This window comes from Nannizzia gypsea, genomic scaffold, assembly GCF_000150975.2.
Source record: "Nannizzia gypsea CBS 118893 supercont1.1 genomic scaffold, whole genome shotgun sequence".
Lineage (NCBI taxonomy): Eukaryota > Fungi > Ascomycota > Eurotiomycetes > Onygenales > Arthrodermataceae > Nannizzia > Nannizzia gypsea.
This window is the reverse complement of record NW_003345201.1, coordinates 1,704,809-1,726,147: the sequence shown is the minus strand read 5'-3', so window position 1 is coordinate 1,726,147 and position 21,339 is coordinate 1,704,809. Positions and strand designations below refer to the sequence as shown.

The following is a 21,339-nucleotide window of genomic DNA, read 5'->3' as shown; positions in this document are numbered from 1 at the left end:
TGGCTGTCGTGTCCGTTCACTCAAAAAAAGGAGAGAGAAGCAGCTAATAATAAAAATAATAATCAATTAGATATATAAAAAAAGATAAGAGAAGCTGGAAAAGAGCTTCCTCGTTCCCTTGTCCGACTTCCACCCAGGCTCGCACAGCTAAGCTTGAAATCGAACGGCGAAAAGGATGGTGGAGGGCGGCGGAGCAGGAGATTATCTTGATCAAAGATCCGGGGTTAAAGCGAACCGAAAAATAATAACCCCCCCCCCTTTGCCTTCCCATGGATTAGTTATCGATGCGGAGTTCGTACGGCTCAAAAGAAAATTTTTGTTCGGTTTGACGTATATTTCGAGCAGACGAAGAAGCACCTGCAAATCAGTTTCACACTGTCAGGAAGAAGCAACGAAGCCGAAAAAGAAAGGAAGGGCCCGTCCAGATATTATCACAGGCAAATCCGCAGCGCTGCCAAGGAGTGTCATGCCCAGGTAAACCGGAGGGAGCTGGCCGGTACTTTAGGGGTTCACATGCCGAGCGCTGCCTGTTCCTTGCCCTCGTTCGCCCGTGGCCCTGGCCTGGCTTTGCCCTGGCCCGAGACGCAACAGGGTCTCCCCCCGGAGCTTCCAGGAAAGGGCGCCCGTATCCAATCCCTGGCGCGGTGGAGATTGGCTTCCTGATTTCTTTTTCGGCTTTGCCTGACCCACCCCTTTTTTGACTTTTTTTGCCATCCAAAATTTTCAGTTAGTCTAATTGAGCTTATCCCGAGCAATACAAGCGGAAAATAATATCAACAGCTCCCTCGGCCATAAAGCAAAAAAACGGCACTTTTCCCCCTTCTTTCGATCGGAAATCGACCGTGGATACGTTGACGGAGTCGCTTACTTCGAGTTTTTTCCTTGGTTCCCCAGGTCTTTCCAATTCCTCGACCTGAACAAACCCTCTCGTCTTCTCTTCCTCCCCCTTCTTCCTCCTCCACCCCCCGCACATGGAAATCGCCGCTCCTCATGTTTAAAAAAATCAACATGAAGCCGCTTTCTCCCTTCCTGAACCGTACTCCTGTGAGTATTCGTTCTGCAATAGACCAAGCAATGGGGGCAGTCAAGAACATCGCGCCGAAATTTGGAGGCTTCCTGCCACGGCAGATGAGGAGAGCTCTGGTAGGATGCATCTCCTGTCTGGTCATCGTCATTTATCTTTCAGTTGCTGGCACCTTCTCCGAGTCAAAAAGCGATTATACTCCCAGCATCATCCACAGGATGGAAAAATTTCCCCGGAAGATTTGGCAGACCTGGAAGGTTGACCCTCTGGACTTCGACAAGAGAGACTTGGATACTGCAAAGAGCTGGGTGTCCAAGAACCCCGAGTACAGATATGAGGTTTTGACGGATCACAACGACATGTACTATGTTGAAACACATTTTGGCCCTGACGGCTTCAACCGACCTGACATCGTGGATACCTACCGCCAGCTCACCGCGAAGATTATCAAGGCTGATTTGCTCAGATACCTCGTCATGTATGTCGATGGTGGTGTCTATACTGACATCGACGTCGAAGCAATCAGGCCAATTAAGAGGTTCATCCCGGAGCGGTACAACGAGAAAGACATCAACATGGTCATCAGCGTCGAGATCGACGAGCCAAGCTTCAGCGACCACGCGATCCTGGGCCAGAAATCCAAGTCCTTCTGTCAATGGACGTTCATGTGCAAGCCCAAGCTTCCCGTCATGATGAGACTTGTCGATAACATTCTCAAGTGGCTCAATGGCGTTGCAAAGAAGCAGGGCAAGCCGATCTCAGAGATTGTTCTCGACTTTGACGAAGTTATCAGTGGTACTGGACCCTCAGCCTTCACCAACGCTATCCTGCAAGAGATGAGCGAGGCTGTTGGTGAGCCAGTCAAATGGGATATGTTCCACGATATGCATGAATCTAAGCTCGTCGGAGGTTTCCTCGTTCTCACTGTCGAAGCATTCGCCGCTGGACAAGGCCACTCCGACTCCGGGAACCACAATGCTCGAGCTGCGCTAGTCAAGCACCATTACCACGCATCCGAATGGCCAAAGAACCATCCCCGATATAACCATCCTGTATATGGTGAAGTTGAGAAGTGCAACTGGGATCGGGGCTGTGTTGAGGAATGGGATAAGAACACTGCTGCTTTCAAGGAACTCTCACCCGAAGAGCAAGCAAAAAAGATTGCCCTTGCGAAGCTCGAAGTTGACACTCCACCACCCAAGGTACCTGAAGTCCCAACATGGAATCAACCCGGCCTTCCCACTGAACAACAGCCTAACGGACAGCCCCAGACTCCTCAGCAGGCGCCAGTCGAAGGCCAGCCCGTTGTCCAGAACCCACCTCAGCAGCAACCACAACAACCACAGCAACCACAGCAACCAGGTCAGCAGCTCCAGCAGCCCCCGATACAACAACTGCAACCTGGTCAGCAGGTACAGCAGATACCACCCACGCAACAGCTGCAGCCCGGACAGCAAATCCCACAAGCTCCACCACAGCAACAGCAGCCAGGACAGCAGCTACAGCAACCGCCGATACAACAGCAACCCGGGCAACCCTTGCAGCAACCACCACCACAGCAGCAACAGCCTGGACAGCAGCTACAGCAGCCACCACCACAACAGCAACAACCTGGACAGGTACTGCAACAGCCACCACCACCGCAGCAGCAGCAACCTGGACAGGCACTGCAACAGCCACCACCGCCGACGCAGCAGCAGCAGCAGCCGCAACAACCCGGACAGCAGCTACAACAGCCACCACCACAACAGCAACAGCCAGGACAGCCATTGCAGCAGCCACCACCACCACCACCACCACCACAGCAGCAGCAACAGCAACAACCCGGACAACAGTTGCAACAGCCACCACCACATCAACAACAACCCGGCCAGGGGCCGCCTGAACAGCCCAAGGCTCCTGCAGGAAAGGAACAACCTAAGGCGCCCCGGCCTGATGGGCCTGCATCTCCAGATGGACCAGAGAAGCTTGAAGATAACGAACTTAAAGAAATCGCCGAGCTTAACGATGAGCTCAACAACCTGGAAGGTTCTGAAAAGAAGAAGCGCGATCCTAAACCCAAGCTTCCCTGAGGAGTTGTTGAGATTGCCTGACAAGATTCCACGGCTGCATGATATCGGAGCCTCTTCATCCGCCGCCTTTATCCCCTATCTTTACTGGTTTCCTATCCTCCTTATAGGTGCCGTAAAGCCAGTGGGAGCGGGATATCACAGGAGGAAATATATACATATATATAATATCCCCGCTCAATAGAGTGGACGTGTGGTGTAGTAGCTGGCTAATACTTCCTAGCACGGCGCGGTACATGACACACCCTTTATCAGCCCGAAGCAGCCCGAGTATATTCGAGAAGAACGGTGTTTTAACGGCGTTATGGGTCATATCGAAGGGAAGCGCGTGATGAATATGGATACCTAAAGATTTGTGATTTCATTCCATTTCCTATGTCTTCCATTATATTTTTTTTTCCTGTCTTATTCTTAATATCCTGAACTCTGATAGCGGTTGGTTATGTCTTTATGCGGGGATTTGTTAGCACGTTATAGACTATCATTGTCAGTTATCACGGCCTCCAATTTGAATGTGGTTTAATGTTGAATATAACCTGTTAATGGCAAATGAATATTGGAGACAAGGGTCTCGTATCCGAGCTTTCAACCATCTTGCTAATCAAGGGTGCTTGTTCCAAGCCCACAAGCTCAAGTAACCATCATACCCGAGGCCTCTGGGTGAACTTCACGTCGCAACAGCGCCGTCTCGCTCTGTAGCATCTCATCCTCGCTGCTCGCGTGTTTGCTCGTCGTTGAAGTTGCTCTTTTCAGACGCTCAAAGTGCCGAAGGTTAGAACTTGCTTATGTAATCGGAAATTTCTCCAACTCCTTTGAAAGTCTTTCTGCGTTTTCAAAAGGTGCTCTTCAATCGCAGTGCAAGATCATACAAGCCCACAAACGACAAAGATGATATTAAGACGGTTCGCCATAAGGCAGGGTAAGACCTCCTCTGTGCATTTTTCGCCCTTTAGCGGCTTCAATTGCTGGACTAACAGCCCGTTCTCATGCAGCGCGCACCTTTGCCCAGAACAGCCACCAACGACCCTTTCAGTCTCGATTTTTGTCCAACCAAGTTCCTACCGATACCATTCCTGTGGCCGAGGCGGAAGCGAGTGGATCTATTCAGACCAAAAATGTCAGCCCAGAAGTAACTGTTCCGCCAGCAATGGCTCAGTACAGGTCCGGTGTAGTTAACAGTACGTGCTAGAGAGGGAGCTTGTATATTGCAGCTTATCCTGCTTATAACGTTCCGGTTGGAAGAAGGAAACTTGCATCTAGAAATGGTTGGCTGACATTGACTTATCCTGACAGAGAATAAATTCAACCAACTTGGATCTGATATCAGAAACAATTATCGACCTGAAGACCTAATCTCCAATCCTCCCAGGGCTTCTGATGTCACGCTCGAACTGCTTCTCGCTTCTCAGGCCCACATCGGACATTCGACTTCTCTCTGGAACCCCGGAAACTCGGGCTATATACATGGCATTCGCGAAGGAGTTCACATAATCTCTCTCGATGTTACTGCGGCCCATTTACGACGAGCAGCTAAGATCGTTGAAGAAGTCGCTCGAGTAGGGGGTCTGATCCTATTCGTTGGTACGAGAAAGGGCCACAAACGGGCTGTTGTGCGTGCCGCAGAATTAGCACAAGGTTGTCATGTCTTTGACCGCTGGGTTCCCGGGTCTCTCACCAACGCTCTGCAGCTGTTGAATAAATGCGAAGTTAAACTCGTTGATGCTCTTGATAGAACTGTGGATCATCCCGAATTCCAGGGAGTTGACATCGAAAGAGCTCCATTAAAGCCGGATTTGGTGGTCTGCTTTAATCCTCTAGAGAACAAGCCTTTGCTCCAGGAATGTGCTACCATGAATATTCCTACTATCGGAGTTATCGACACTGACGCTGATCCGACCCGAGTCACCTATCCTATACCCGCAAATGACGACAGTCCCCGATGTATAAGTGTTATTGCGGGCGTCCTGGGGAGGGCCGGAGAAAGAGGACAGCAAGAACGGTTGAAACAGTCGGCCGCTGGAAATTTACCTTATGAGCCTATCCATCTCAAGTCTGAGTCCTTGGAAACTACGGAGGCCTAGGATGCTGGCTTTGCTCTCTTTTCGAAAGATATATACCCTGTTCAAAGGCCTTTTAACAAAAATTTCAAAGCTATCAATGTACAATATCATAACTTTTCTTCATTGTGTATTAACTCTGGTTCCGTTGATTCTTCAGCTAATCCAGGAGATTTTATCTTCATATCTCAGCCACGTTCTTGGTCTCAGCTGCCAGAATGCCAGTTTGGTATATACTCTTTGGTCTTGCTATTTGACTTTGGCAGAATCAGCGGACGTTGCCAGCCGTCAAACCATAATTAATTTCAGAAACCTAGTTAGATACCAATGAACCACGGCTACCATGTCTATATGCCTCAACGACGTCATATTGCTCTATGTTTACCGGCGATTAAATACCCCATTATATAGCAAGAGTGACCCAGGATTTCGATATCGGAAGCGACCTCCGTCCCACAAACAATCCATCTCAGCTCTCGACTAAAAATTATTCTGCCTATACTTGATCGTATCGTTTTGGATCCTACACATACCTTTCACGATGGAGCTGGGCTTTGGTGATCAAGACCTTATCTACGAAGAAGAGGCCAAAAGGCTAGCCGAATCGGCTCCAGTGCCCCGGCCTATGTGCCTTTCATGCAGCAAGCTTGTCGCAGAATCTCCAATGTTACAGTGTCCTCTCGCCTACCCGCCGAAGAAGTGTGTCCAGTGTGCCAAATTCAACCTGCCATGCCATATCGTTCCACCACAGTTCCGAGGTGATCTCGAACGTATCCAGGCTCTTGCACGAGAATTTCATGTCAGGCCATCCCCCAAAACAGCCGAACAACTTCAAGGATCCTCTCCAAAGTATATCGCAAGAGCTGAAGCTTACGAGCTCAAGGAGTCGGCATTAGAGGGATATACGCCCTATCAAGTACCCAGGCCACTACCACCCCCCGTCCCTATCAATCCCCCTGTCAAGACTGTCACCCCTATGAACTCCCTAGCGCCCACAGAAGATGCATTAGCCCTGAAGATTCGCAATGTTCAGCAGATCAACGATATGCTCAGTAAAATGACGGAATTATTATTCCGAAAAATGGATTTACCCTAAGAGAACGATAATATCGAGAAAGACTCGGAAGCCACTTGGTTACGGACTAACCAAGACGTCGTACGCGGAAAATACGTTAACGAGCCTGTAAAACAACACCATTGAGAAGTAAGCTTACCATTGATTACTGCATGGTTAGATTTACTGCCGACTCAGAGTACGCAATCCTGTCGATTTAATACTCCCTACACCAACATTCTTGCATCAAGCATACTCCATGGAGCCTGGCCTCGTTTCGAACCTCAAATAATCAAATGCCGATAAATATCTCGATACTGTCCTATATACTATATCGCAAACCCTAGCTATATATTGTTCAGCCTGTTGGCTAACCTGGATCATTACATGACAGGCCAAAGTGACAATGATTGCTATGTTTCTGGCCGTCCGATATCTTGCATCCGCTTTAACGAGGCGCAACCCTAAAGCGTACAATCCTACTTTGAGTAAAAGTTTGATTTTGTGTACACTCGACCTTCCCCGTACGTATAGAGCCTTGTCTTGGACCGCCAAAAGCTCTTTACATATTCTTGTACGCGCTACTCAAGAACTATATTGCCCTGCTCCTCTGCCCCCAAGCAATATGCTACGTTGGGGAAGATATAGAAGGAACTCGGCAGACTGGAGGCACATATGAAATCCAATGCTAGTAAAATGGATTATTAGTTAACAGAATACGACGCTTCTTTACATTGCGACTCCCTGTAGAACGGCGCATTTGCTATTCAATGATTTAAAGTTAGTAACTTTCCACGTTTTAGACAACCTTGTTTTAGGTTCCGTCGCCAGAAGGTTGCCAAGCCTAGGTTAACTATGCAAGGCGCTTTGGCGCAGGGGATTGTCACTATTGTCCTGTGGGAAGCTCAAGCTTCACTAACTAATCCTAGAAGCTCACTGCGTTCATATGGCTCGGGGGATTTTGGGTCTTAACACTGCATTCCTAAATTTCATAGCCTACAAGTAGATATACTCCACTTAAATGCTTACAATGGCCTTTGTGATTCGAGTAGTAGGAGCGTGGGGTTTGAGCGAAACCAAGCAATATTTATAAGATCTCAGGTCTATAAGCTGCAACTGTAGTTGGAAAACAGAAGATACACACGTATCTAGTCAAAAATGAAGCATTAGGACAAGCGCAGCCACGCCGAATAAGCCCAAATGCACAAACATGTCTACCTACCACATGTAGAAATACATGATAAATCTAGAAGGGTATATGAGGAAATAACCAGAACTGTGGTTGCACACTTGTTGAAAACGTAAAAGGGTTGTTCTCCACCCAAGGTAGTACAGAAAGCAGACAAGAAACCAGCGAGATGTATTCATTATCCCAAGGCTCTCTTGGTGAGTTCGAAACTATAAGATTCAGTTAGCATCAAGGCTGCGATTGGGTAGAACCTAAGGGGAGATGGAAAACATACGCCGCGAAAGTGCCGGCTGACACAGGGGCAGCCCTTAGGAGAGTTGGAGCAAGGCCTTTAACAAAACCTCTCATCCCCTCTTGAGCGAGTGTCTGTCTAAAACAGTCTCTCATGCTCTTGTATCTCTGGTGCTGCCCGAAGCCATCACTTTGCATTTTACTCTTGACCACGTCGAACGGATAGCTAGAAAGCCAGAGCACCTCACCTGCCAAGCCACCGTATCCTGCTATTTTATAAGCAGGAATATCTTCACGCCGAGTGTTGGTTCGCTTTGCTTCCCAATTCATCATGTACTCGAAGGAAAGGAACCACATTCCATAAGCCTGGGCTTCACGAAGGATTGTAACCGCCTCTCCACGATAGAGGCCATTGAATAGCCCTCCTTGAGATGACAATTTCTTTATACAGTCCAAAGGCCCACTGTAAAGTCTCCCTTCTCCATGAGGTTGGGTTTGCAGCCTGATACGGACATGTTCGATGGGGCCAGAAATCACGGAGTTAACAATTCCTGCAAAAGCACCTGACATATAAAATTGGGAGTAAGATAGGCTGGCATCCTTTGATCCCTTCTGTGCATTCATCCTTTCGAAATATCGACGTGCTTCATGGAAAGCTCCAAATTGAACGCTTACCTGCAGGAAGGAAATATCGAGTTAGGTAGAACTGTCAATACGACCATGCATTGTAAGGTGGGGAAAACATACACAGGCACCAATACCAATCAATGGGGTCAAGGTCCCCTTGTAGAATGCAAGTGGGCCCTCCTTCGCAAATATCTTTGTAGCACAGTCCAAGGCATTGGAATACTGCGTCGTCGTTTGCAATCGGACTTTGACAATATCTAGGTAATAATGATTTAGCCGGTGCTATCATGGCCAAGCTCTCCTTCACATACCGAAAGGCTGTCCTATAAACTTTGTCAGTAACACGGTCCGACGAATGCTAAAGCGGTAGAATACAAACCGAGAAGAACTTGTGCAATTCCTCCAACAGCACCTGATGTCAGGTCCTTAATGGTCTGCATCGGGTCTTCCACTTCTCCCTTGTGTTCGGAAGCCATTGTTGCTGTATTTCACCGACAGCCGAAGCCGCCGAGGGAGGGGAAGGTGAAAGAGCAAGCGGTGAGCGACAGGAACAAGAGGCTGTCTACCTGGTCAACAGTGAATTAAAACCAAAATATAGAGAGAACACACTGCTCTCGCACAATTGAATATGCCCCCGAAGAGATATTTGAGCCAAACGACGAAAAATAATCAGTTGACAGGGAAAAGCTGACGATAACGAATGAGAAAGGACGAAAGGAGCAATCCGAATGGCGGGAAAGCATTACATAATTACCGGCTATCAATTGCGCGATAAGGCGCTAGATTATATAAGCGAACTTTAACCGGATTTTAATAGGACCGATATAAGTCTTGGCATCAAATACCTCAGAAAGTTTTTGGGCATTTTTTGATAACAGGAAAGCCGATGAGATAGATGGACGGTTAGGCATTGCGGACGAGAATGCCACACGTGAAAGGATGCGCAGACACTCAATCTTGAAGGTGAGAGCTGAAATGCCTGCCCTAAGCTATGTAACGAAGTTACTGACAGGAACTTTTGATTTCTAGGGCATTCGGTGTCAATACTGTTGCTCGCCGCGCCGGTTCCATTTGGAGCATATCAGCAACCACGAACTGCCCGGACAGCAAATACGACAATTGAGCTCGAGCTCTAATAGTGTGAACGGACCGGATAATAACAATGACAAAAATAAAAATCAAGCTTCGGGCTCAACATTCGGACGTGGGTGGGGCGCACCCGCATTTGGAGGTCAAGTGTCTTGTACAGCTGCGGAGTTGAAACAGCGGGAGGCTTTGCTAGCATCGCAAGTTGCTCAAAAGCCATCAGCTCCTGCTGGAGGAAGTGCCACACAGGTTAGCCCAATTCCTACAATATTTTCTGGGCTTGATGTTGAAGTTGTTCATCCAGCTAATATGTGAACTGCCTTTTTAGAACGTAAACAGGGCAAGGGAACAGCGAGCTACATGGGTTTGTGCTCAATGCCAAAAGGCCAATCCGGTCAAGCTTGTGTCATGTCCTGACTGCAACTGGAGGCCTAGCCAGGCCTATCTTACTTCGTCAAAATCACGGCCTGCCCAGCTTAAACCGTCTACTTCTAAACCTTCATCAGATGGCGTGCAAGTGTCTAGTGACACAAGGAACCAAAAACAAAGCAAATTTACGATTACGAAAAGCTGGGCCTCTGAACAATCCCTATACAGGTCTGCTAGAGGCAGGCAACAACCGCCGCATGCTAGCCAGTCATCGCGAGATTCAAGATTCGGCACGCCGAGTGCATCGTCTAGGGCCAGTGGAAGTACGGATACGGAGAAGCCATGGCAGGAGAGTGGTTTTAGGAGTATCTCTCGGAAACCACCCAGTGCGTTGGACTCTCAAAAACAACACTCAAGCGCCAGCGCGTCATGGCAGTTATCGGGCTTTAGAAGTCTACCTCCACAGCCCGAACAAGTCCGCTCATCTGATATAGTGCCAGAATCCGAGACTCCCGTTAGATCCAAACCCCCGCGGGATGAATTGGACACTGAAAAGTATACCAACGAACGCAACACTGGTCGGCAGCCCCCACGAGCCGTTCGTGAGAAAGGCCGGGATTTTACTACGCGTTACGAAGATGCCGATGAAGAGGTTTCCTTCAAACCTAGAAAACAGAAAGGTAGGCGTTCGGCGGCAAATGATGATTTGGACGAACCGCAAATGCGGCCGAATCGTCGAAATGCGAACCGCGGACGGGACTTAGATCGTGAGGTAGAATATGAGGTTGGGCGACCCAAGCGAAAAGACAAAAAAGATAGAAAGAAAGCCGCTCAGCGAGTACAAGAGCAGTCTGGCCCGACTCCAATAGTTCTTCCAGATTTTATTAGCGTTGGGAATCTCGCAGACGCAATTAACGTCCGCCGCCCTCAATTTATCAAAAGCCTGCAGAGCCTTGGGTTTGATGATGTCACAAATGACCATGTTCTCGATTCTGAAACTGCTGGATTAATTGTTACCGAGTTTAATTTTGAACCCGTCGCTGAAACTAACGATATCGATCTGGTTGCCGCTCCGAGACCAGAAGATACGTCCAATCTACCTCCAAGGCCACCGGTGGTCACAATCATGGGCCACGTTGACCATGGAAAGACCACTCTTCTGGATTATCTTCGAAAGTCTTCCGTTGTTGCGACTGAACATGGAGGCATAACCCAGCATATTGGTGCATTCTCTGTTACCATGCCATCTGGAAAACAAATCACCTTCTTGGATACCCCCGGGCACGCTGCTTTCCTAGAAATGCGGAAGCGAGGTGCTGATGTTACCGATATTGTCATCTTGGTTGTTGCAGCTGATGACAGCGTCAAACCACAAACTATTGAAGCTATAAAACATGCAAAGGGCGCAGATGTTCCCATTATTGTTGCAATCAACAAGATCGACAAAGACGACGTAAATATTGACCGAGTTAAACAAGACTTAGCACGTCATAATGTTAGTGTTGAGGATTATGGTGGCGATGTCCAGGCAATTGGAGTCAGTGGGAAAACAGGCCAAGGAATGTTGAAATTGGAAGAGGCTGTTATTACACTATCCGAGATGTTGGATCTTCGTGCTGATAAGGAGTGCAACTTTGAGGGCTGGATTATTGAAGCCTCCACTAAACGAGGAGGTCGGGCCGCAACCGTACTAGTACGACAGGGAACGCTTCGTCCAGGTGATATTATTGTCGCCGGGACTTCATGGGCTAAGATTCGAACGCTGCGTAATGAAGCTGGATCCAAGTTGCAGAGGCTCTTCCAGGGATCTCACGTGGGAGGTCGATGGTTGGAGAGATCAGCCGGTTGCTGGATTCGAAGTACTCCAAGCTCCAGATGAGCAGCGTGCAAAGGACGTTGTTGCTTTCCGAATTGAAAAAAGAAGACGTACAACGACTGGGCGGCGATGTGGAAGCCATCAACCAAACTCGCCGTGAGACGCGCGAGAGGCGACAACTGCAGGCTGCACTAGAAGAGAGTGGTGAAGTGTCAACCGATTCTGCTGAAAAAAGTGGCCCTCAGCCCATTCCATTTATTGTCAAGGCTGATGTTTCCGGTTCTGCAGAAGCAATCGTCAATGCTCTGTCTGCTGTAGGAAACAATGAGGTTTTTGCAAGAATCCTACATTTCAACGTTGGCAAAATTGGAGAATCGGATATCCGACATGCTTCTGCTGCCAATGCTGATGTTATATCCTTCAACCAGTCTGTTGATCCCGAGATCATGAAGCTTGCTGTTGCTGAAGGAGTTGATGTCCTAAACCATAACATTATCTATGAATTGATTGATGATGTAAAGATGAGACTGAGCGAGCATCTTCCCCCAACCGTCACTCAACGCGTGTCAGGAGAGGCAGAGATCGGCGAGGTCTTTGAAATCAAACTCAAAGGGAAGAAGACTACCTCTGTTGCCGGATGTAAAGTCGGTAACGGCGTCATCCATCGATCTCACAACGTCAGGGTTCTAAGAGGGAAGAACGTTATTTACGATGGTATGCTTTTCTCTTTTAATTTCATTTTTCATTGCTTATACATATTACTAACCAACCCACTTTGCTTCAGGGACTCTTTCATCTCTAAAGAACGTCAAAAAGGACGTGACGGAGATGCGAAAAGGCACAGAGTGCGGCATGGCATTCGAGGGCTGGACTGACTTCGCCGTTGGCGATGAAATCCAAACATATGAAGTGGTTCGCGAGAAACGTTATCTTGAATAGAGGCGTTGAAAGCTGGTGTTGGAAGAGCCGAAGTACCCTTCTCCTTTATCTCATGTACAACCATTTTCTATAGACGGAGTTTTGGTGCCTGACAGCGCATACTGCAAGCGGGAGCTTCTTGCGGCGCGCATATTTCCCATTGATAGACTTTACCCTTCAAAGCCTTGTATTATATTATTATTACCCTATCATGTCATCCCCTATCTCACTGTTCCTAATATTTTCTACTCTTTGTGTTATTATCAGACCCCATCATAGCTGTTACTTGTCAAAATGACATTTAAGGGACCCTGCCTTGAGTTAGCGCCCTACGTGCCTTAGTTAACTATATCAACAGGCGAGATCACCACCATACTTTTGTTTTTGTTTCCTGCTGCTGTCAACAACCACCATGTCGCTCACCAACCAGATGTTAAACGACCGGAAAGAAAAAGATTGTATCAGTATCACCCACGAGAGGAAGTATTATCGTTCTGGTGTCTCGTTTATCAAGCGCTCACTGCGACCGAAGGAATGGCAAGTCAGTCAATTCAAGGGAACGATTCATGTCCCACGGAAGGCGAGAGAGAGAATACTCAACGAAGCTGCGACCCTGCGTTTTTTGGAGGAAAACTCAACTATTCCTATCCCGCGCCTATACTGCTGTTTCGAAGACGATGATGCCGTTTATCTCGTAATTGAGTATATCGAGGGGGTCAGCATGGATCGCCTTACTGAAGATCAGAAAGCGATAGTTAGTTGGGGACGAGTTAGAAAAACATATTCTGGATCTTCACGCGCTCCGTTCTTCGAAGATTGGAGGCCCTACAGGCCTTGTGATACCCCCTTATCGTGTTATGCAGAAGTCGTTTATTGATAACTGGGAGCTACAACAGTCAGATAAAGATGAATTTGTCTTTTGTCACAATGATCTCTCCCAGCATAACGTTATCGTTGACCCGAATTCATTGAAAATAAGGGCCATTATTGACTGGGAATATGCTGGATTCTATCCTGCTTATTTTGACCGTTCGTTCTTCAGGCGCAAAGGGCCGTCGGTGGCGATTGACGGTGAAACAGACGATTCAGAGATATTGCTTGATTTCCTCCAGTCGCGCCTACAAGGCAACCTAACATGATGGGTATATACGACTCTATCAATTGACCTTATTAGACCTTATTATGAGCCAGTAGTTTAAGTTAACTCCTCAAAATTTTTCTCTCATCTTGGATATCGAAATTTCTTGCGATTTCTTAGAACAATAACATGAATCTCAAAGCAAACACTAATAGGCAAGAGTGCAAAGTAGAGAGGTAGCCATAAGAGCATCAGAGATGTTTTATCAGGCTAGATTAGCTTCTTTTGCCTTCCCTTTTTCTTTCTCCTTCAGGCCAACTCCTTTACCCCTTTTTGCCTTGCTAACACCGGCGCCTGTTCCAGCGCCCGTCCCTTTCTTTCTAGCCGTTTTAGCTTTAGATGCTCCAATAGAGCGAGCTGGTGCCTAATGTAGTTGTAAAAATTTGATTAGTAACTCTCTCTCTATTTAGCATATCTTACGCGGGTATGTGTTGCATAGCAAGGAATCCCACCTTTGTAGGAAGCCAGAATGTGCCTCATGTTAGAAAATCTGCAAAACGTACCTCTTTCTTAGGACCACTGCCTCGTTTGCGCTTTGCGGATGTTTTTGACTTTAAAATGCCAGATTTAGGGACGGGAGAGATGGCTGGAGCACGTCTTGGGCCGCTTATTTGTACCCCGAATGCTGTCACCACTGAGTCATCAAAAGAAGGGTCAAGGTAGTCCTCATCGTCTAATGGATCGTCCATTACTAGATCTGCCGCTTGTGCTGTGTAGTCATACTCGTCTTCTCCTTCTGTCTCATTGATGTGGTCGATGATGGACTTCGTTTTCTTGACAGGTGTTGTACTAGGGGTTGGGTATAGTGGGAGTGGAGATGGGCTAGAAGGATGAATATGGGAGGGGGCTTCATCGTCAGATGGAGTAAGGACATTTGTTATGTCTGAGTCATCATTTGGATGGTCTTTTTCACTCTGCTCAGCGTCTGAGGCTTCGGACTCCTCGTTGGATGTAGATGTGAGGGTGTCAATAGTATTGGTGCCTTCGAGATCATGAAGGAGGGACATCTTGGGCTTCAATTGAGCGATTGATGAGTTTGGCAGGTCATGGAGGAACTGCTGGCCAAACCAGTAGATGTCAAATTTGTTGGTATGCAAGACCTGAGAGTTTAACCACTTATTAGCTGTGCGACATGGATCGTTATTTGGTACTCACTGACCATCGAGTAGAAGATGATCCGGAAGGTAGTAGGGAATTCTGAATTGTCAATCCCCTCCAGGATCTGGAGCTCAATTTTCTTCCTTGAGATCCTATGGGTCTCATTCTTCGCAACCATGCGTTTGATAGTCTCATTTGCATGGTTTAAATATATCTCCGTGAACATATCGGTCTTTGTAGATAGAAATTGGTCAGTGTCTAGAGAATTGATAAGAAAGGCCTAGTCAACGGTGCCTCATACCTTTTTAGTAGAGGAAGTCATGTTTCTTCACCCGCTCAGGGAAAATTTCTGATAGAGAGTTTGATGTAGTTCAAGTTGCAGGTCCTAGTGAAGATGGAGATAGAGTGGCCGTTGCAAACGCTATGTACTGATTGTTTATAGTATAGCCAGGAGACCAAACAGCCACTGTCAAGATTAAGAGAATTGAAATCAAAGGCAGGAAGGGACTGATTTATAGGAAGATATAAATCGGTGGCTGGGGCTGACACCGTCAAATCTGGAGGACATCGGATATAGACACAAGTCTCGGCAATAGAAAGAAGGAGAAAAAGGCTAACAAATAGGCACGTGAGAGACCAATAACACAAGATATTTGTATTGGTTCCATCAACACGGAGGGGATATTGTTGAGACAGCTAGGTATTATGGGCAAAATATCATAGCCCGGGATATTGAGGTGGAACCTTCTTCAGCTTCCTATTCATGAAGCGCTGTAAACACACATCACACAGAAGGTGAATAGTTCTGGTCTATTCAAGAAAATAATGCCAGAAACAAGACATCAACTGGGTAGGGTAGCCTGACAGGAGATAATATAAAACTAATTCCAAGTTAGAAGGCAAGAAGTCGATATTAACTCCAATATGGAACCAGAAAGTTCAAGGCTTTCCTTTCACCGCGACTTCCAACGAAGTCTACCTGCCCACTTTGCCCATTCCTGGGTGTCTTCCCTCCCCAATATCGCTTCAACCGTATACCATTCCCTAGCCAGCTCTTCATTAGACGCCATTCTATGCACATAGCTATGACAGGCACGACACAGCCAAGCAACTTGGTTCAAATCACACTCTTCATGCCACCCACGCTTTAGAGCTTTGCTGTGGACAGCCTTAGGTATAAGATGGTGATAGGTCAGGGGTATCCAATCCCGTTCACAAATCTCGCAGGCTGTGGTTCTAGTGGCACTGAAAGGAGGCGGTTTTGCAGTGACGGTAGATGAGAATTCCATGAAGATAGAACAAAGCATAGTCGTCAGGTCAGAAGCCTCCGACATTAAGCCATAGGTGACCAGAGACTCGGATATTGATGGGTCAACCAAGGAAGCTAGAAAGTCGATAGTATTTCCCGAGATACCTCCTGCATAGGTGTCTGCAAGAGCAGGGGATGATTGTATGGCGTTGTATGAGAGAGTCTGCACGTTTTCTGGGAATGACCTGAACATCTCTTGGGCAACAAACTAGTGGCATTTTTAAGTCACTGTAACACGGGATATTCAAAGAAGTCCAGAGATCGTTTGGATCACATACATCGATAAATTCTGCTAGCTCAGCAGGGTCATTATCATCCGGGAACGAAACCCTGCTAAAGCTGGCTCTGGCGTTGCGTTTTCTATTCCGCCGCCGTCGAGCCGCGCCGGATTTCTCTATAGAGCGGTTCAGGATCGACTTCGAGACACACTCGCGGAATATCCCATAGTTCTCCTTAGCTTCGTTTTTGATTAGGCCCGTCATGATGAGGAATGTATATGGCAACTCCTGTGGACTGATATTGATGATAAGATGACGAAAGCGATGCTTGAATACATTTCAACTGCTTCCCTACAGTGGAAATAGGGAAGATATATAATCACTCAGTCAGACATCATTTATTTCCCACTACGACAGGATTAGTCTACGGACTACCCCTATTGCTGCTTGTGAGATTGATATCCGACCTTGTTTGGGTCTCCGACGTTGATTCTCGAAGTTGGAGTTTGATAGTCGGGCGAAATACGAGCTTAGTCATCCGCTATTCCGCTGCAGAGGCTGCCAGCGAGACCGTCACGATGATTGCCATGGAACGTATGGTGCCTGGAATATCGATTCTCGCTTTAAGTCAATGATAATTAGAGCTGATGAGTGACTCAGAGCGGTAAGTTGGGTCCTACGTGGCTTCGTCTCTTTGGCGGAAGAATATGTCGGCACTGAACGAAGCCAGCCATGCAAAAGGAAGGATAGTTGGTGTCGAGCTCAACGCCAGGCAAATGCCCAATAAGCGATGCGGCTGCTCCTAGGCTTGAAAGATTTTATAGCCTCTCTACGGCTCCGTTTCAATATTTACGGATAGCTCTTAAGCAAGCTAGGCAGACAAACTGTGGATGTACCGCTGTTAAATATTTCCGATGATTTTCATTATGAAGAAAGCTTCGGGGTAAGTCAGCGAAGAGATATTCTATCCTTCAATTTCCCCTCCAAAGCGATCCATTGAACAGGAAGTCAGAGTGAATATGAAGGAAACAGTTTTATGTATGAAGAAAAAAAGAAGAAGAACCAAATTTGATGAAGCAAAAAAATACTTTTATAAGCAGTTTTCACGTGACACTGCGACCCACCAGCGAAACGTCAATACAAGAAACAAACGGGCATCGCAGATGTAGTCAAGGACGAAGATGAAGGAGTGCACACTCCGAGCTCGAACGGATCAACAATAACAGTCCAGTAGAGCGCACAGGAGCTATATACAGGATGTCTAGGCCATTTAACTTTAGAAGTGCAACATGGCTCTACCCCTTACAGGTCAGTCAAGTGCTGTATCTAGCCTTGGAGGCTAGGCCGACATCCCATGCAAGTTACTGACAACCTACGGATACAGGGGATAGTATATTTTGCCTTCCATCCCTTCCTATGGCCTCTATTCCGGTCCCGTTTATTACCTATAACGCTGCTTTCGTTGTTCATCTACACAGTCCTCTTTGTCTTCACGTACCTCCCTCAAGTAGCATTTCTAGCCATCTTCCATGGGCCCGGAGCATGGATTAACGGTGCATTTCTGGTCCTAGCAGAAGGAGCTGCGATAGTGGCGATGCTATTTGAGGCATTCTTCGTCGATGAGGCACAGGTTGATGTCTTTGATTCGGTCTTACTCTACGAAGCAATAAAAAGGCCGCTTGAAGACCCGACGTCGGTGTCTGACCCGGCTTCAAACGCACAGCCTTCGGCCTCTTTCCGGGATCATATAATTTCCATGATGTCCGAGTCAAGGTCACTAGGTCTGTCAAATTATACCAATCCTCTCACTCATAAGATTGAAGACCCGGCAAAGTGGCTGGGGAAACCCCTGCACACAGCTATATACGCTCCATTCTCGTTCAGGCAGATAATAGAACTGATACTCCTGTTACCGCTAAACTTGGTTCCAGCTATTGGAACCCCTCTCTTCTTGGTATTGACGGGATATCGGGGTGGTCCGTTCCATCACTGGAGATATTTCCAACTACGTGACTTTAACAAGAAGGAAAGGAAGGAATATATTCATAGAAGAATGCTTAGATATACCTTGTAAGTTGTCATTAATAAGGGGTATAGGTTGGTATTCTGTATTACTAACGTGGCCGCTACTAGGTTTGGTACGATGGCACTTGTACTGCAACTTATACCTGGGCTTTCAATGCTTTTCCTCTTGACCACTGCTGCAGGTTCAGCGCTGTGGGCAAGTGACATGGAACGACGGAGATGGCTCGTGGCCCTAGACACAGCCGGTGACAACGGTCATCACGATCGGCCTTCGGAACAGTATCACGATAATCCCGTTTAGACCCTTTTTGCTATTTTATGGATAGATATACTAGAAGTATCTAGTAATTTTTTGTTGGCCTCGAGATGAATTTCGTGTCTTTAATACCTAATGATCGTAATGAATTACAATGTTCTTTTAAATGGCTGGGGATTTGTCTGAAGCGATAACACTTCGTATGTACATGCATATTTTTAATGAAATATTACCTAGGTAGTCAGAGATGGCGAGTTAAATAAGATTGATAAAGGAAATTTTAGGGAAATGAAAGGAGTGGGTTGAAATGAAAGTCGTGAGATAGGCCAGCTAATACATCGAATATGATATCCTAAATGGAGTTAAACAAAAAGCATCACTCGACGCTTTTTAAGGCTCTATAGGTATGAGTTCGATTCCTGTTGGGGCAGGGGCTGCGTCTGTGACTGGAATTACAACAAGAGGGTTTGAGGAAGTGGTAGGAGTTTCAGCCGGTGGGGGAGCAGGAGCATAAGTAGAAGTTACTGCCTGCGAAGTTGATGTTTCTGATGGGATTGTGGTGACAGAGGATAGAGTGCTGCTAAATGAAGGATATGTCATAGTTGCTGACTGCGTAGCCGGTTCGGGGGTAGAAGTGACTAATGAGCTGCTGGTCGATGGTGTACTAGTGGCTGAGGACTGAATGGTCGACTGAATGATTGATGTGGATGAAGGCAAACTGGTAGTAACGGGGCTAGTGAGGGAATTTGAAGAGAAGCTCGAAGTCACAGTGGTTGACGTTGTGATTGATTGCGTGATAGTGCTGAAGGACGGAAGGGTGGTGTTCCAGCCCGGGTATGCAACAGAAGTCGTTGTTGGGATAGTAGTATGACTTATAGTGAACGCTGAGCTGGTAGGTGGCAAATATATTGTTTTTGTAGTCGTATTAAAGATAGTGGTGGGCAAGGGTTGTTGAGACTCGGATGTCGACGAGATGTGTGAAGCCGTAACCTGCACGGAGGTGCTGGTGGATACTGGCAGACTTGTGGTTTTAATTGGGGTCCTGCTAGTTGTTGTAGAGTCTTGAGCAGCTGTTGTATCTGGCGGGACAGCCGTAGATAGAGAGGAACTTCCAGTGCTGCTTTGCGTATCCATTGATATTGTTGACTGGGTGGTAAGAGGTGGAATGGTTGAAGATGGGACAGAGGTAGGCAGGCTATGAGAACTGGAGATTGGTACCGTGGTTGGGAAATAGTACCAAGATGATGAATATAGATATGAGACAGGAGGATTCCCAGTCCCAACACCGATCGTAGGCACTTCTCCCCCTTTCTTCGAAGTGGAGCTGGTTGGAGTAGCCGTAGCAGAGGTAGTGGTGTCTGCAGGCATCTTCGAGGTGGTAACCATTGGACAGGGTACAACTGAAGGAGTACCGGTACTGCCAGCTTCTTGCAGATCAAGACACATCGTCACAGGGATAGTCGAGCCAGCGACGGTCGGGGTAACGGTAAGTGTCATAACGGTTGCGTTTTGGGTATGCGTTGAGTATAGGCCTCGATTAAAGAGCACAGCTCGTCGTGGGTGATGGATCGGACTGGAAGCAACATGGGACAATAAGGCAAGGAATATTACACCCACAACAAACCGTAGATTGGCCATCTTGAAGCCAGCTGTCAAAGGGGCCTCCAAAAGAAAAGTAATAAGTGATTGTAAAACAGAGACAACAGAATAATAAGGCCTATGGTATATCCTTCTATTTGCTATAACAAGTCAAGAGGTATGAAATTATAAACGAAAGAGGAGCTTTGTTCCAGACAAAGTCTTGAGATGAAATCAAAACGAAAAAGTGGCGAATATGCAGATACAAGAAATGATGAGGAGAGAAAGGATTTGCTGAGGTTTAAGTATAAACAGACTACCTGACCTCAGCAAACGAAGAAGAAATGCTTCTCCGTCGCGAAGCGCGCAGGTAAACAGCATCTCCTGGAAGTATGTAGATAAACTATCTTTGGAAGTTTCCCCTTGGAGACAAGGAGTTGCTTGTCTGAGTCCAGGTTAGGGGGTTAATGCCATCAGTATTACTGGTTGGTATATATAGGTCATCCTTAATGTCCTGGAGTTGCATGAAGTCGACATAGTCGGCGGCAAACGGCTGGACGTCCGTTCATGATATCAATTTTATCTTCAGCGTTTGCTTTGCTTGTTTCGTCTCAAACATGGCCGGAAGTCAGGGGAAGACGCGCGCTGATTGGTCAGAGCATGAAACAAACCTAATTTCACGTGATATCATTTTTCTCTAAGCGCCGAAGGGAAAAACAGCGATGGTGACCTACCCTATTAGCAGCCTAAGCATATAGTAGGTTAGAAGGAGTATTATCTGACTTGCTCCTCAATAAATAGACAAAGTTGGATTTTGCTATCTTGCTTCACCCTTAGTAAACAATCTCCCTATATATCAAAATGAGCGTATATTTCCTCCCCTTATATAGCCAGCTTTGCTATCTAACTCCCGCAGATGTCCAATCTCCAACCTAGAGAAAGAGAATCCAAAATTCCCATAAAGTGGCGTGTTCTGTAGCGGAAGTTTGAAGGTAAAGGGCGGCGTCGAGATCACGACTCATTACTCAGGTACGTGCCAGCAACATCCTACTCCAGCAGCATCGCGTCCAGCGCACGGCAGCTCCACAGGGACTGACCGTCCATCTGTGCAGAATCCCGGTATAATCGGGTCGCAACTTGCCCCCACTGCTTCACATGGAGTTTGCGCATTACCACCTAGCTAAATAGTTAGCAGAGGGAATTTCAGTGGCTTGAATTCAGCACAAACCGCAGATGGTCAGACTAGCAACATCAGTATTACTTGTAATTTTAAATCT

General features: G+C 46.9%; 10 protein-coding genes across 10 annotated transcripts; 6 read left to right on the top strand and 4 right to left on the bottom strand.

The window, feature by feature from the left end:
* Positions 1-1,008: 1,008 nt before the first annotated feature.
* On the top strand, positions 1,009-3,096 carry MGYG_00646 (initiation-specific alpha-1,6-mannosyltransferase; the record flags this gene model as incomplete). The annotated part of the gene is made up of 1 exon (XM_003176511.1): positions 1,009-3,096. One exon carries the CDS (start codon positions 1,009-1,011, stop codon positions 3,094-3,096), a length of 2,088 nt encoding a protein of 695 aa, XP_003176559.1.
* Positions 3,097-3,981: 885 nt separating this feature from the next.
* On the top strand, positions 3,982-5,174 carry MGYG_00645 (mitochondrial 37S ribosomal protein MRP4; the record flags this gene model as incomplete). The annotated part of the gene is made up of 3 exons (XM_003176510.1): positions 3,982-4,012; positions 4,086-4,271; positions 4,387-5,174. 3 exons carry the CDS (start codon positions 3,982-3,984, stop codon positions 5,172-5,174), a joined length of 1,005 nt encoding a protein of 334 aa, XP_003176558.1.
* A 517-nt stretch (positions 5,175-5,691) lies between these two features.
* MGYG_00644 (hypothetical protein) lies at positions 5,692-6,246 on the top strand (the record flags this gene model as incomplete). Its single annotated transcript, XM_003176509.1, has 1 exon — positions 5,692-6,246. One exon carries the CDS (start codon positions 5,692-5,694, stop codon positions 6,244-6,246), a length of 555 nt encoding a protein of 184 aa, XP_003176557.1.
* Positions 6,247-7,571: 1,325 nt separating this feature from the next.
* On the bottom strand, positions 7,572-8,727 carry MGYG_00643 (carrier protein YMC1; the record flags this gene model as incomplete). The annotated part of the gene is made up of 5 exons (XM_003176508.1): positions 7,572-7,602; positions 7,668-8,299; positions 8,372-8,508; positions 8,563-8,574; positions 8,631-8,727. The coding sequence occupies 5 exons, from the start codon at positions 8,725-8,727 to the stop codon at positions 7,572-7,574; spliced, it is 909 nt and encodes a 302-aa protein (XP_003176556.1).
* Positions 8,728-9,190: 463 nt separating this feature from the next.
* On the top strand, positions 9,191-12,461 carry MGYG_00642 (translation initiation factor IF-2; the record flags this gene model as incomplete). The annotated part of the gene is made up of 5 exons (XM_003176507.1): positions 9,191-9,214; positions 9,281-9,586; positions 9,666-11,472; positions 11,499-12,236; positions 12,307-12,461. The coding sequence occupies 5 exons, from the start codon at positions 9,191-9,193 to the stop codon at positions 12,459-12,461; spliced, it is 3,030 nt and encodes a 1,009-aa protein (XP_003176555.1).
* A 391-nt stretch (positions 12,462-12,852) lies between these two features.
* Positions 12,853-13,579, top strand: MGYG_00641 (hypothetical protein; the record flags this gene model as incomplete). The annotated part of the gene is made up of 2 exons (XM_003176506.1): positions 12,853-13,155; positions 13,196-13,579. The coding sequence occupies 2 exons, from the start codon at positions 12,853-12,855 to the stop codon at positions 13,577-13,579; spliced, it is 687 nt and encodes a 228-aa protein (XP_003176554.1).
* A 204-nt stretch (positions 13,580-13,783) lies between these two features.
* Positions 13,784-14,902, bottom strand: MGYG_00640 (hypothetical protein; the record flags this gene model as incomplete). The annotated part of the gene is made up of 3 exons (XM_003176505.1): positions 13,784-13,942; positions 14,082-14,678; positions 14,738-14,902. The coding sequence occupies 3 exons, from the start codon at positions 14,900-14,902 to the stop codon at positions 13,784-13,786; spliced, it is 921 nt and encodes a 306-aa protein (XP_003176553.1).
* Positions 14,903-15,629: 727 nt separating this feature from the next.
* On the bottom strand, positions 15,630-16,467 carry MGYG_00639 (hypothetical protein; the record flags this gene model as incomplete). Its single annotated transcript, XM_003176504.1, has 2 exons — positions 15,630-16,193; positions 16,264-16,467. 2 exons carry the CDS (start codon positions 16,465-16,467, stop codon positions 15,630-15,632), a joined length of 768 nt encoding a protein of 255 aa, XP_003176552.1.
* A 993-nt stretch (positions 16,468-17,460) lies between these two features.
* On the top strand, positions 17,461-18,529 carry MGYG_00638 (hypothetical protein; the record flags this gene model as incomplete). The annotated part of the gene is made up of 3 exons (XM_003176503.1): positions 17,461-17,511; positions 17,588-18,273; positions 18,337-18,529. The coding sequence occupies 3 exons, from the start codon at positions 17,461-17,463 to the stop codon at positions 18,527-18,529; spliced, it is 930 nt and encodes a 309-aa protein (XP_003176551.1).
* A 345-nt stretch (positions 18,530-18,874) lies between these two features.
* Positions 18,875-20,122, bottom strand: MGYG_00637 (hypothetical protein; the record flags this gene model as incomplete). Its single annotated transcript, XM_003176502.1, has 1 exon — positions 18,875-20,122. One exon carries the CDS (start codon positions 20,120-20,122, stop codon positions 18,875-18,877), a length of 1,248 nt encoding a protein of 415 aa, XP_003176550.1.
* Positions 20,123-21,339: the final 1,217 nt, after the last annotated feature.